This window comes from Eufriesea mexicana, unplaced genomic scaffold (genome assembly GCF_001483705.2).
Source record: "Eufriesea mexicana isolate 0111107269 unplaced genomic scaffold, ASM148370v2 scaffold38997, whole genome shotgun sequence".
NCBI lineage: Eukaryota > Metazoa > Arthropoda > Insecta > Hymenoptera > Apidae > Eufriesea > Eufriesea mexicana.
In genome coordinates, this window is record NW_016945246.1 from 63,722 (window position 1) to 78,175 (window position 14,454).

General features: G+C 25.2%; 6 protein-coding genes across 9 annotated transcripts in view; 4 read left to right on the forward strand and 2 right to left on the reverse strand.

Annotated features, from left to right (window-relative positions):
- The window catches only part of Las (lipoyl synthase, mitochondrial), a 3,087-nt gene extending 1,133 nt beyond the window's left edge, over positions 1-1,954 (forward strand). For 2 of the 4 annotated variants that reach the window (XM_017909971.1, XM_017909972.1), the window contains exons 2-7: positions 212-286; positions 362-667; positions 963-1,119; positions 1,213-1,270; positions 1,366-1,521; positions 1,597-1,954. In XM_017909971.1, the coding sequence (XP_017765460.1) occupies positions 218-286; positions 362-667; positions 963-1,119; positions 1,213-1,270; positions 1,366-1,521; positions 1,597-1,954 (1,104 nt within the window). In that variant the 5' untranslated portion in view covers positions 212-217. Of the gene's footprint in view, positions 1-127; positions 287-361; positions 668-962; positions 1,120-1,212; positions 1,271-1,365; positions 1,522-1,596 lie in introns of those variants that run through there. The other 2 variants (XM_017909969.1, XM_017909970.1) reach the window with 2 other exon arrangements.
- Positions 1,955-2,210: 256 nt separating this feature from the next.
- Positions 2,211-3,585, reverse strand: Prosalpha6 (Proteasome alpha6 subunit). Its single transcript, XM_017909939.1, is given in 5 exon segments — positions 2,211-2,436; positions 2,439-2,673; positions 2,755-2,914; positions 3,037-3,287; positions 3,551-3,585. Coding segments are annotated over 5 exon segments (828 nt in total). The 5' UTR covers positions 3,554-3,585; the 3' UTR covers positions 2,211-2,257.
- A 586-nt stretch (positions 3,586-4,171) lies between these two features.
- RpL21 (ribosomal protein L21) lies at positions 4,172-5,103 on the forward strand. The gene is made up of 2 exons (XM_017909941.1): positions 4,172-4,220; positions 4,603-5,103. The coding sequence occupies exon 2, from the start codon at positions 4,617-4,619 to the stop codon at positions 5,034-5,036; it is 420 nt and encodes a 139-aa protein (XP_017765430.1). The 5' UTR covers positions 4,172-4,220; positions 4,603-4,616; the 3' UTR covers positions 5,037-5,103.
- Positions 5,104-5,595: 492 nt separating this feature from the next.
- On the reverse strand, positions 5,596-8,274 carry Usp12-46 (Ubiquitin-specific protease 12/46). Its single transcript, XM_017909930.1, has 8 exons — positions 8,070-8,274; positions 7,470-7,550; positions 7,104-7,320; positions 6,867-6,947; positions 6,251-6,543; positions 6,042-6,179; positions 5,797-5,940; positions 5,596-5,703 (listed from the first exon to the last, which is right to left on the reverse strand). Exons 1-8 carry the CDS (start codon positions 8,070-8,072, stop codon positions 5,596-5,598), a joined length of 1,065 nt encoding a protein of 354 aa, XP_017765419.1. The 5' UTR covers positions 8,073-8,274.
- A 977-nt stretch (positions 8,275-9,251) lies between these two features.
- Positions 9,252-11,295, forward strand: LOC108554600 (condensin complex subunit 2). Its single transcript, XM_017909931.1, has one exon. The coding sequence runs from the start codon at positions 9,265-9,267 to the stop codon at positions 11,293-11,295; it is 2,031 nt and encodes a 676-aa protein (XP_017765420.1). The 5' UTR covers positions 9,252-9,264.
- Positions 11,296-11,823: 528 nt separating this feature from the next.
- Positions 11,824-13,653, forward strand: LOC108554603 (cysteine-rich hydrophobic domain-containing protein 2). The gene is made up of 4 exons (XM_017909934.1): positions 11,824-12,177; positions 12,551-12,761; positions 12,863-12,979; positions 13,590-13,653. Exons 1-4 carry the CDS (start codon positions 12,059-12,061, stop codon positions 13,638-13,640), a joined length of 498 nt encoding a protein of 165 aa, XP_017765423.1. The 5' UTR covers positions 11,824-12,058; the 3' UTR covers positions 13,641-13,653.
- The last annotated feature ends 801 nt before the right edge of the window (positions 13,654-14,454 follow it).

Genomic DNA, 14,454 nt, shown 5'->3' on the forward strand with positions numbered 1-14,454 from the left:
TAAATTTTTAATTCTAAATAAATATATTTTAAATAAATAATTAAGTATGAAAATATTAATATATGTTATAAAATTAGAGAACTACTGTAAATTCAAATATATATTAAGAGATTACAAAAGTAACTTTATAGATTTATTATCATAATTGATAGTATTCTGTGCTGTCAAGTTTTTTATTATTTGTGGAGGTTATATGAATGTTCATTTACAGATAATCATGTTTCAAGTTCTTTTCAATAATTCAAGTCGAACAAAAATATTTACTGTTTGCAATTTTCATTCAACGGTAGGTATTTGCAGAATAATATATGAAAATAAAAGTATTTGATGCCCTTTATTATATATTAGCTTTGTATTAAAGCAGTTGCAATGCCTCAAAGAAAAAACTTTCTCTCAAAAATTAGAAGAGGGGCCAGATTTAAAAGATTTTATTGCTGACACATTTAAAGAATATGATGGAAAGTTGAAATTAGAAAAGGGAGATAAATCCCGTTTGAGATTACCACCTTGGCTTCAAACAAAAATACCTATGGGTAAAAATTATAGTAGAATAAAGGCACAGTTAAGACAATTACAATTAAGTACTGTATGTGAAGAAGCACGATGTCCCAACATTGGAGAATGTTGGGGAGGTGGTTCACATGGAACAGCAACTGCTACAATTATGGTTTGTATTATTAATGCAATGTATCTCATTAATCTTTTTTTTCTTTTTGTTCTAATTTAATTAAAAGTATACTTAATAAATTTTTTCATATTAAAATTAATGGAAATTAGTAAAGTATGAATTCTCTACTATAATTTGTAACATAAATTTTCATATTGTTAGTAATTTCAATATAATATATTTTTACTAAGGTTTATTTATTATATTATCAAATAATAATTGGGTTTCATCCAAAAAGGTTAATTAATCATAATAATATTATGAAAATATAATAATGGAAAAAAATTTAATATAGTTAATGGGTGATACATGTACCCGTGGTTGTCGTTTCTGCTCTGTAAAAACGTCACGTACACCATTACCATTAAATCCAGAAGAACCAATAAATACAGCAACTGCAATAACAAATTGGGGTTTGGACTATATTGTACTTACATCAGTGGATAGAGATGGTTAAGTATTTTTTTTTGTAATTGTTAATTTATGTATGTTAAAATATACCACAATTTTCATGCAGCTTAAACTAGAATTATATATTACAATAGATTTAAGTGATGGAGGAGCTAATCACATTGCAGAAACAGTGAAAGAAATTAAAAAAAGGTGTGTAAATCACTTTACTTTTTTTGCTATTATAATAAATTGCACTTTTGCAGTGCTCTATTAAATAAATATATATACATACCTTATCTTTGTAGAACCAATATTTTTGTGGAATGTTTGGTACCAGATTTTAGAGGAGATAAAGATTGTATCATAACAATTGTAAATTCTAATCTTGATGTATTTGCCCATAATATTGAAACTGTTGAACGTTTAACTCCATTTATTAGAGATAGACGTGCTAACTATAGGTAAGATATTTTATATCTTCTATAACTTTCCTTAATGACTTAAAAAATCTCAATATTTTCATGTATATCATTTAGGCAATCATTGAGGGTTTTAAAAACAGCAAAAGAATGCAATCCAGAAATAATTACAAAATCATCACTAATGCTAGGATTAGGTGAAACTGATGAAGAAATTGAACAAACAATGAAAGATTTGAAAGATGTAGGTGTAAGTGCTTTAACACTTGGACAATATATGCAACCTACAAAAAGACATTTAAAAGTTATTGAATATGTTAAACCTGAAAAATTTAAAAAGTGGGAAAGTACAGGAAATGAACTAGGATTTTTATACACTGCAAGTGGTCCATTAGTGCGTTCATCATATAAAGCTGGAGAATTTTTCTTAACAAACATATTGAAAAAACGCAAAAGCAAACAGATTAAGAACTAATAAACATATTAATTTATAATATAAAAATTTCGAGAATACTTATGTATTCATGTATAGTGTAGTATAAAGTATTGTAATTTTATGCATAAAAGGACACTATTAAACTATTAAATTGTAGTTATATTATAAACATTAAAAAAATGTATTATATATATATTGAAAATTAAAGAGATTTTCATGATCCATGACATACTATTATTATACTGAATGTAATAATAGGTAAAATACAATTTTTAAACGTAAAAATGCAAGTTCATTTTGAATGTATACATAAAATATATTATGAAGTATATTACATTATTTTTAATCTGTATCCATTGCAACTGCAACTTGTGGATCTTGTGGACCTTTATCAAAAGGTGGAGGTTGTGGAGGTTTGGAATCTTGTTCTACATCTGGTTCAGTAGGTTTACCACGTTTGTCATTTTCAATTTGAGATAGATAAGCAGAAATTGTATCTTCATCAAATGTTTTGAAAATTACTTAAAAAAAAAAATACATTCATTTACCTTCACTGATAAATCAAGTTCATTTGGCAATGTATCTCTTAATGCACGGAGACCATGCTTTATTAGTTCATCAAGATCACATGTTAGAAGTTCATTAAGATGTTTTTCTAAGTATGTACGAGCACTTTGAGAACGTGCACCAATAGCCATTGCTTTACAATTAAAATAATTGGATGAAGGACATGTTTGATAAATATGTGGTCCTTGATCCTTTAAAAATATCAGTAATACTTAGTAATACTTTAATACTAATTTATCATGAAATAAATTAGTTATTTCTTAATAACTTACATCATATCCAGCAATAAGTAAGCCTACACCATATGGTCTTCTGTCATATCTTTGAGTACATGTTTGTAATTTATTTCCCAGGGATGCAAGTAAACGACTTACAGGTAATAGGTTATCATGGAAAAACTTATAATTTAAACATTCAATTCGCATATATCGACTATAAGTAATTAAATAAAGATTTCAATTTTAATCTAATAAAGATTTTTAAATAGTAATAGAATAATATAGTTTTATCAATATTAATATAATAAAATCTATATTTTACAATTTATAATATACCTTAGTATTCTGGCATCAGCTGTTAAACCTGAAATAGAAATTCCCATATGTTTATCTACAAGGAATATCTTTTCTTGATGAGCAGATAATTCAGAAGAAGCTCTTTTCAGTGCAATAAGGACTGCGTGAGTTTTATTTTTAAGTCCTACAGTAGCTGATCCTAACTTTACAGCCTCCATTGCATATTCTACTTGATGTAAACGTCCTTGTGGACTCCAAACCGTAACATCACTGTCATATTGATTACGAAACTGAAAAAGTGTAAAATATAGCTTTTTTAATTATTAATTAGTTTCTTAAATTAATCATGAAAGAGAGTATTATTAACTGTATTATACTATACATTTAATAATTGATGCAAAAAATATATCAATATTATTGTACAAATATATAATCTAAGTTCGTGAAAAAATTAATTTTTCTTAGGCTAAACATAACTTTGTAAATACAATGATAATATAATATGTTATGTTAAACTATACACTTTGTTATAAAAATGATCTAAATTACACACCATTATTAAATGTTATTTAACTATTTATAATATATAACTATTTATACAAAGTATTTATTATTTAAATTATTAATTTAGTTAACTAAATAACATAAAGTTGCAAAATACCGATCACCAACTATAAATTTTCAGAAAATAACTGTCATGCAGAGATATTATGATTGAATAAATAATAGAGAGGAAACTCCTTTAACACTGGAAACTATCTAATAATGAATCTAGTATCTAGAAACACAAAGTTTTAAGCAACTGAAAATTCACTTTAATAAACTAACAATTTTTATATTATTTTACAAATTACAATAAATCTTTTATTGTAATTATAAATTAAAAAAAAATTATATTACTGATTATTTTAATATTTATTATAATATTTAGTAGTTTATTCAATGTAATTCCTAGGGTAATTTGTTTAAAAAGTTCTAGTAAGTGCATTAAATTTAAAGTGTGTTTTTAAAATAAATTAAAGAGAAAGTTAATAAAATTTATGTCAATTTTTTGTTATTATGTAAAATATATAATGAACATAATAAAGAAGAATTTGTTTAGTTAAATATCGAAATAATCCATGTATCGATTGTTGTCGATTTTTGTATATAACACACGATTGTTCATCTTAAAATCTCTTTTCCACGGACGTGGGTGATTACATTCAGCTTCTGTAGATTTGGTAATATTTGTAAAGAATTATTAAAAATTTATGCATTATTAGCGTTGAAATTCATTTTACACACTTTTAAACCTTATAAATATTATATTCATTATACATGTTTTTTGAAAAAAGAATTTTAATTTTGTTTCTAGCTTTTGTTTTCATAAGTAGATGCACGTGTTAGCATACGTGCATATAAGAACATATTTCATTTTAAACTTTAATAAGATATTTTATTTCATCGCTAAATTTATTAATTTATAATATTATTAAGTATACCGTTATTTATATACTTAATATCAGTATTCCGATTCGTTTAATTAATATAACCAATTTTAAGTAATGATATTTTTGCAATTATATTTAAAATAATATAATTTAAAGTAAGTATATATTTTAGGTGGAGTTATTAGTATGACAAATTCAAAGGGATATCGTCGAGGAACAAGGGATTTATTTTCCCGAAAGTTTCGCAAACATGGAACAATTCCACTTTCTACATATATGAAAGTGTATAAAGTAGGCGACATAGTTGACATTAAAGGTAATGGGGCTGTTCAGAAAGGAATGCCTTATAAAGTGTATCATGGAAAAACTGGACGTGTATTCAATGTAACTCCTCATGCTTTGGGAGTCATTGTAAATAAAAGAGTTCGTGGACGAATTATTGCAAAAAGAATTAATGTTCGTATTGAACATTTGACTCACTCAAAATGTAGAGAAGATTTCTTGAAACGCGTAAAGGAAAATGAAAGACTCAGGAAAGAAGCAAAGGAAAAAGAAATTAAATTACAGTTGAAAAGACAACCTGCTGAAAATTGTATCAGGACGTGAAAACCCAATTTCCCTTGCACCTATTCCTTATGAATTTATTGCTTAAAATAAACATGTTTTGAACAAATTTTTCTGCAAGTATACTGTATATCTCCCATACATGGTTTAAACATAATTCTAATTATAATTCTTATAGTAATCTAATTTCTATATTAGTATGTATAAAACAGCTAAGTTTTTATAACAATAACTTTATCTTCAATAATACACTTTTACATATATGAAGAATTTCTTAGTATTTCCAACACAAATTGTTCTACAATTAAAATAAAAGATTTTTTATGAATTTAGTTTCTGATTGAAATTGAAAGAAGTAATTCTTACATAACTTACTTTATATTTAGAATGTTATTCTTTTTAAGGTATTCTGTTAATAAATAAACTCTGAAACTAATAACTTTTTCTATATTTTACAAACAAAAGTATAATTGATTCTATACATATTTTATTTTTATAAATAATCTAACATATTTCTAATTTTATACACTGTACTTCAATGAAATACAAAATTATTACATAGAATTTGTTTAATTTAATTGCTATATATTTATATCAAGCTTTAATTACAATCGATTGATTGATAGAATAGGATATAACCAGTTTCAGAACTTTTCTGAATATCTGATGTAAGTCCATAGAAGTCTTCTATTGTAGATGCATCAATTTTCTATAATGAAAATTTATTATATATAAATATTACAGTATAAGGACAAATCATTTTTATAATTTAAATATTAGTATTATAAATTGCTAAACTTACATCAACCATATCATCATCAAAGAGTAACCAAAATCCGTGACTTTTAACTATAGAAATATAGTGTCCCCGATTAGGCCCACTTCCACAATGTATCACAACTGCTACCAAATCATATAATCGATCTGGATTCACTGCATCATCACTCTATAAATTATCATACAGTTAAATATGTATGTGCTTTAATATAAATTCAAATGTCAAATAGTGGAAAATAGTAATTAATTATATAACAACATTATACTTACAGTATTGAAGAGTCGAAGTTCTAAAGGAAAAACTACCCTGTGAGAAACCTTAATGTGACGATTATATTGCTCCACGTATTTAAATCTCTTTAGATGCAATGCTAGTATCATTGGTAACTTTTTAACTCTCATTCGTTTCTAAAACAAAAGAAATACATCATTAAAATCTCTTATAAATTTTGGTAACTGTGCAAATTTTTTACAAATACCTGAGCTTCTTGATAACTGCTACAATGATCACATTTGAATTTGTTATCACTACAAAGTGTCTCAGTATTTGAGAAACATCTGAGGCAGTGTGTTATTGAAGTATTCTGATCTACATCAACTTGTAAATCAAAGAAATCCTCATCTTTGCTAGATACAGTCTCACAATTAAGGCAGCGTGTTTCTGATGTCAGAATTCCTTGAAATATTTCATGGACCCAGGTAGGCTCTGGTGGTGAACCAGCATCACCTGCACCACATTTTCCTCCTGCTGGTTTGCTTTGACTTCTCTCTGCTAAAATTATGAAGCAAACAAAATTATTTATATAAGAATATACTATTATATGTAAGTATGTACAAGATATAAAAAAATTTTGTGTCATTATTTCTACAAATGATTCTACATTGTTAGATTAGTAGAGATCTGTTAAAAATGTGTTCCTGTGTAAACATTTTGTAAATAAAATTAGCTTAAATAATAATAAAATTTCTATATTATTTTTTAAGTAAACAGTGAAGTTAAAATGCTTGCTTCTTTTGTCGTTTTTTTTAATATAATTTCAAGATAAAGGTAAATTTCCTTATATCTTGTACACATATTCAAAAAAATTTGCATACCTAAAATAATCTCATTTATGTGATTTATCAAAAAATTTAAAAATTCATGTGCATCTTGTTGCATATAGTTATCAAACTCCTCTGTAACAAATTATATATATATATATATACATATATATATATATATGTATATTATATGTCTCATCCATAAATAATTTCAATATTTGATATTAAATAAAGAATATTATTGTAATTATGAAATCGAATTTTAAATTAGTAACATATATTTGCATTAACCTTTCTCTTTTCTCAATCTGGCAATAAATTTTTTTGGAGCTATAGATCCAACTTTCTTTTTCTGAGTTGCAATACTGTAGAACAAATCTGCTAAACATGTTAATAATGTTTCCTTGGTTCTCTTATTTCTAGCTTTGTATTCTAGAACTTTTTCTCTAAATGGTCGACAAAAATACAAAGCTTGTAATACAGAATTACTATAACAGGTATTTCCAAACTATAATAATATAAATATCAGTATTAATATACTGTGTTAAATTTTTAATATTGAAAATAAAACAATTCTAAGATTCATTAATATCATTTTTATTTATTAATTCTTATATTTATATGTTACTGCAATTTATATTTATGTAGCATACTTACATTAACTAGCCCAAAATAATGTTCATTAGGAGGAAATTGATCAGAGCCAATATCTCTCTCTAATTGTGATATATTTGCACCCTATAATAGTAATAATCATAATAATAGTAATAATCATAATTATTAGATATAGAATTTATAATTGTTAAAATGAATATTTTAAATATATACATAAATATTTACAAATCATATTATAAAAATTTTCTAAAACATATTTTACAATTAATTTATTAAATTATGTATTACATATTACAAATAATTTTGTCAAAGATTTGATTGAAATTAATGAAATAACTATTTTTAAAATTCTTCATCTTTTATTTTAAGAACTGTAACTAAACTGAACATAATTAACAATTCAAGCATAGATGAGAATTATAGAATAATTCTTTTTACATTTTAATTTTTATGTTAGTAGCGATCTATGATTTTTTTATTATTACAAGTTGTTTCTTATCTTATGATATTCATTTTAAAAAATGTGATAAGTCACAATTTAAAACAAATACAACTTCAATGTATATAATAACGTTCGTGTTGATCACAAAATGACAAAAATATTGCAAATGTTTATTGATTACGAAATTTATTTAATCTTACCATTTTATGATTTAATAGCTGTTATTGACCACTGACAAGCAAACAGCATGGATTTTAACAACAAAACCGCCATGGTATTATAATTTACAAATTTATTGGTTAAATGATTATAATTGCATAATTGTTTGTGACTTTTACAATAAAAGTAGAAGAAATTGTTTAATAATGACAATTTGCACGATATTTCTATTAGGAAACGTTTACATGTGTTATTTAACGTTTTTATTAATATATATTTTAAACAACGATTAAATTAGTTTTCACGAAATGACCAGAAGTTACTGTTGTGTACTCAAAAGCATTATAAAAGGGTACTGATGCTGGTCTCAACAAACTGTTTTTTAACGAAAGATGTCTCTACCTTCCTATAGTAAAGACGCTTGAATCTGATGTTTTTGTGATCATTATTTCTGTAACAGTTTCTTTCGCGCTAATTTTCTTGAAACCTTTTATTAATAACATTTTAAAGTATTTTTATGATATATTATATTTTTCTTATTATTTTTATATGTAATGAACTTATACAAAAAATATTTGTACTTTTTTAGGTCTACTGTTAAATTTGGTATCGTTCTAGAGATAGCGTTGATTTGAATAAAGTAGAGAATTAATGTTGCATTTTGAATGCATTATAAATGAAGTTTGTGAAACATAATTGAATACTAAATTGTCATTAATTTGAAAAAATCTTACATACTAATTTGTGTAGTATTCTTCATCGAGTTATTTTTTCTATAATTCCTGACACATGTTCATTTAAACATGTTTAGATTTTATTATTTTTCAATATGCAGTATTAAAAAGAAAAAATTTGTTGACAACATACTTCTACTTTTATAATAATTGTGGAATATCACAGGTAATATATAAATAAACATATATTTTCTGTTATATAATCTTGTAAATTACTTCAATATTTAAGAAATATTCATATATTTTTAAGAGTCTCATAAAGTAGTAATTCAATTAAATTTTATATAATGTTAATTAATTATATTCATATATTTTTATTTATGTTTACTCATATTTACGTAATTTAATTAATTTTTTATATATTTTTTAACTTTGTACTTTTGAATAATACTATAAAACAATATATATATGTATATATGTATATGTACATACATAATATTTATATTTATTTTAGGAATATAAATAAAGAAGCTTGGCTTAATTTAAAATTCTAAGTGACAAAATGGCAACTCGTAAAAGCACAACAAATATATTATTAAATTCTACTATACATTCCACCTCAACTTCTTCATCACCATTGCGAAGAAAGTCTATGCTACCACAAAGTTCAAGCAATTTTGCTTTATCAGAGAACAATGATGAAGCAGAACGTTTGGCTCGTCGACGTGAAATTATTGATTCTTCAATGTCAACTCCTATAAGTTTAAATGATAGAAGACGTTCCTTAGGGCTTGGTTTCTTAGTGCATATGCCACCTTCTCAAATGGCAGAACGTATATCTCAGTGTATAAAACTTGGTACAGAGAATAAAATTAATCCAAAAAATGCATTCAGTTTAGAAATGATTGACTTTATGACATATATGATAAAAAAGAAAGATGCCAATATGTCTAATTTACAAGTAGCTACTACATCTTTAGATGTAAGCACTAAAATTTATGGATTTCGTGTTGATGGTGTACATATGGACATACTCCAAATGATTGGTGGATTAGACAAGCAAAATAAGAATAATGAAAACAAGAGTAATGTAGAGGAAATGGATTGTCAGGAAGGAATAGAAGATAGTCAAGAAAAACAAAAACTAGAGAAGAAAAAGAAAAAGAGAAATAAACAAAGAATATTTACTACTGTAGAAGCTTTAAAAATGAATGTTGAAACTGAAAAACCTTCTTTAATAACTATGGAAGCAGATTTACAAACTACTGATATGTTATATCAAGCAATGTTACCGAATCATGCAAATTCAAAATTTTATCCACACCCTTATAATGATATTTTGGTAGATACAGTAAACAACAAAGATATGCAGGATGAAAACATAGTATTTGATATCCCAAAAATAGGAGATTTTTCAAATATGGAAATTTGTCCTCCTTTATTCTATTTTAATTTTCATGGTTGGACTGCAGATGATGAACTGAATGAAGTTAATGTAGACCAAAGTAATGAAAATAGGTTTCAGTTTGATCTTGATGCAAGTGTACCACAAGAAGATGATTGTAGATTTACTGGTAAGAATTATTTTGATATTGAAATGACAGAAGAAGAAAATATAAACAGATGTGCTATGGAATCTAACCAGGTAGAAAATATTGTTGATTTTCGTAAAGTCTTAACTACCACTGTACCATCAAAAGTTTCAGAATATACATTTATTCAGAAAAATTTGAGTATACATTGGGCTGGTCCATCTCATTGGAAAGTTACTAACTTTAAAAGAGCTTTATTTAATAATAATGTACAAAATAAATTACATTTGCAACAAGCAAAAAAGAAAAAAGAAATAGAGTTGTGTTATGACAATGAAACAATCGAAAGGTTAAATATTAAATTTTTACCAAGTCAAGCAGCTAAACTGCTTGCTAGAACTGCTAAAGTAGAATGGAATGAAGAAATATTGACATTACCACCAGACAAACATTATGATATTATACAAGCTAGCAAATTATATCTTCACTCAACAATGCTTGAAAATCCAAGAAATAAGAGTGCTACTTCTTTATCTGATGACATGGAAAATTATAATTATACAAATGAAAATGATACATCAAATTATGCTCTCAATAAAAATGGTGAAAATAACAAAGAAAATGAAGATGACATGATTGTTAATGGTATGACATATGAGGTTGAGAATATGTCAGGATTGCAGATGCCTTTTACTGGAGACAATTTAGTTGCTATACCCAAACTCACAAATAAATTATCTATTGGATACAGTATACGTCCTAAAAAAATTGACATGAGACAATTAAAATATTCTATTTGGAAATGTTTAAAAGATGAAACAGATGAGAATGTAGAAGAACCAGTGACTAAAAAAGCAATGCGACAAGATATAGATAAAATAAATGGCAATAAACATTTCACTGATATCTATAATAAGTTGCCAAGAATATTAACTAAAACTAATATTGAAGCTTTAAGTTTTCCAATTTCTTTTGTATCTCTATTGCATTTAGCTAATGAAAAAACATTAAAAATAAATTCTTCTTGTGACATGACAGATCTTATTATAGAACAAAATTAAATATGTTTATAAAAGTACAAAAAATTGTACACAGAGTGTAAATTACTATTAATAGTTAAGAATAAATCATATTTTGCTTTAATTAAAACAGAATCATGTAAAAAGTATTGGCTATATTTTATAGTAACGCAATATTATTGTAATGCGCAATAAATTAATTAATTTTTTTAACAAGTATTTAATTATTTTGTAACATTATTTTGATATCCTTAAAGACTTCTATTTAATGTCAGTATCAAAAACGAATAAAATAGAAACATAATGTTGTGAATATTATAGCAATAATTATTGAAATTAACAACTCGTAAAATAGTATTACTATAGAAAAAATTAAATCAGGAAGAAATTTATATAAATTTATATATAATTTATTAGATAAAAAGAATGAATTTAATGTAAATTATTCAGCGGTACTATCTAGTTTTGAATATAGGATTTGTACAAATTCATAGATTATAATGTTGGCGAACCTGAAATCGCATTGAATGAAAAATTGATGAGCTGTGAGCATCTGCAGTGCGCGTCGTGTGTTGTGTTGTGAGTGGTGTTGTTACGAATAACTTTCAATTGAAAGTTTGCTGCTTGGCCTATTATTCGTGGCCGCGAAAATGTTTACGCATAATACTTAAAGTCAACGTGTACACGTTGCAATTCTGTGTTAAATATAAATGAAAAGGAGCTGTATTTCAAGGGTATAAACGTTGTTCCTTCGAGACGATATAATTGTATTGTTCATAGAGCGGGAATCGTTGAATATTGCACAATGGCAGATTTCGATGCAATTTACGAAGAGGAAGAAGAAAATGAACAAAATTTAGAAGAACATTACGTGACTGTGGTACCAGATCCTATAGTTATTCGCGGGGCTGGTAATATAACTGTGTAAGTATAATTCTGTTATTCCTTAAATTTTTGTATATATGTAAATCTATCGCTTTGTTTCAAGAACAAAGAGACAAGAGCTATAAACTATTTTTATACTGATTCCGATCTTTTTCTTTATTTTTAATAATTCCTTTTTTGCATTAAGAACATACACATTACAAAATATGGAATTGAATAAAATTTATACAATATTTATCATCTTTTTACTATTATATTTGTACAAAAAAAACGAACAAATGAAATAATTTTTTAAATTATAATTTATATATGTGACTTGTATATATAATTTATAAATCAATTTATATATTTATTTATATGTGAAAAAACATGTTTTTGTTTAATATATCAAAATTTTAATTACACATTTTAGATTTGGACTTAGCAATCGTTTTGAATCAGAATTTCCAAATGGCTTGGTCTCACGTGTTGCTCCAGAGGAATTTAAAGCAACTGTTATGAGAATAAACAGTGTGCTGAAGAAAACATTACCAGTTAATGTTAAGTGGTTATTTTGTGGTTGTGTTTGCTGCTGCTGTACATTAGGATGTTCTCTTTGGCCTGTTATTTGTTTGAGTAAAAGGGTAAATATTTACTTATCTATTTACTTATCTCATATAACATGACTATGGTTTGTAATAAAATGTATAAGATATATAAAAATATTTGTATCTTACCATTTTAGACACAACATTCATTAAACAAATTATTGGAGTGGGAAAATAGTAGGCTGTATCACAAACTTGGATTACATTGGAGATTGGCAAAACAAAGATGTGATACTTCGTCCATGATGGAATACGTAAGTATATATAAAGACAAATTGAATTCATTTTTATATTTATAAGCATTTAATATATATTACAATTAATTTATTTACATTAATTTATGAAACTTAAATTTTTGCTACATATTATCAGTTTTTTCAAAAAAGGACAAAATCACTTTTCTGATTATATAAATACTTGAAGTCCTATTATATGAATAAGCTTAGACTTTTAGTTACATCATTGTCTAATTTAGTGGTTCTCAATCAGTGATACATATATCATCAGTGGTAACTGAGAGATAGATAATAATATGTAAATAATTTATATACCATGTTTTATTAGATTGTTGTCATTGAATATAATTTTTAATAGTTGAATTGCTATTTTTTTTATTTTCTTTTTCTTTTCTTTTTTTATTCTTTTTTTGTATTATTTCTCTCCCGAGACTTTTTTGCTGTATAGTCCTAAATTTCTACTTATATCTAAGCTATATTTTCATTGATAATTTTGAAAATTTAAAACTGATTACAGTACTATGTATTTATGGAAAGGTTGAGAACCACTGATTCAAACTATTTTTGAATGCTAGATTCTATTTATTTGTAAACATACACTTATTAGTTCTCACCTTTTGTATTCCAGGTTCTATTAATTGAATTTATTCCAAAAATACCCATATATAAACCTGACTAAAGAAAAGATCTGGATTCTCAAATGATTTATGCACATACAAAATCAGTGCATACTTTTAAGATGTATAAAGCCAGCAGTTTCTGGCTTAATTTTAAAACAAAAAAATATGAAGTGTTACTAAAGGTGGCACTTATGGAATGCTTATTTTTGTAAATATTACACATAGGATTGCACAGTACAATAATGAGATATGAATGCAAAACAGTTATGATAAATTAGTCTTATTTCTTAAAATTTATTTTACCAGGTATAAAATGACAACTTATGTACTCCTATTTTATTTAAAACAATCCATTTTCTTTTAATTTAAATTATTTAATGAAAGAAATGGCATTAGTATATATCTATCAGTTTACACAGGAAGAATTAAAAAATGAAATTATAAACACATTTAAAAAGTACTACTTGATATCTAGTTTACTAGTCATTAAAACATAATTATTTTGAACAGTTTTTGTTCCCTTGTTAATAATTTTTTAAAACCTACATTTCAATTAGATATTAAGCTTTCAGGTAAGAAATTAATCTGATACAGTACAACGAATGGATTAAGAAGTATTTGTGATTCAAGAGCGAGAAATAATTATCAAGAAGTCCTTATATAATTACAGAATGCAAAATCTACAGATACCCATTTGTACATATTTACGTATACAATATAGAAACTTATTTTGTCTATAGGTCGATTTCTTACCAAGGTGATATTAGAAAATATATATATAAATGTTTTACTTTTTGACATAAATTTAATATAATTTAAGATAGTAAATCTGTTATCAAGAGATAATGATATTATTTTCAATTAAAATATAAA

Coding starts and splice junctions, on each gene's coding strand:
- RpL21 (XM_017909941.1), top strand. CDS start 4,617: ATGACAAATTCAAAGGGATATCGTCGAGGAACAAGGGATTTATTTTCC.
- Usp12-46 (XM_017909930.1), bottom strand. Junction 7,321..7,469: donor ATTATTTTGGGCTAGTTAAT/GTAAGTATGCTA, acceptor ATATTATTATAG/TTTGGAAATACCTGTTATAG. Junction 6,544..6,866: donor CATAAATGAGATTATTTTAG/GTATGCAAATTT, acceptor TCATAATTTTAG/CAGAGAGAAGTCAAAGCAAA.
- LOC108554600 (XM_017909931.1), top strand. CDS start 9,265: ATGGCAACTCGTAAAAGCACAACAAATATATTATTAAATTCTACTATA.
- LOC108554603 (XM_017909934.1), top strand. CDS start 12,059: ATGGCAGATTTCGATGCAATTTACGAAGAGGAAGAAGAAAATGAACAA. Junction 12,762..12,862: donor TTATTTGTTTGAGTAAAAGG/GTAAATATTTAC, acceptor TTACCATTTTAG/ACACAACATTCATTAAACAA. Junction 12,980..13,589: donor CTTCGTCCATGATGGAATAC/GTAAGTATATAT, acceptor TTTGTATTCCAG/GTTCTATTAATTGAATTTAT.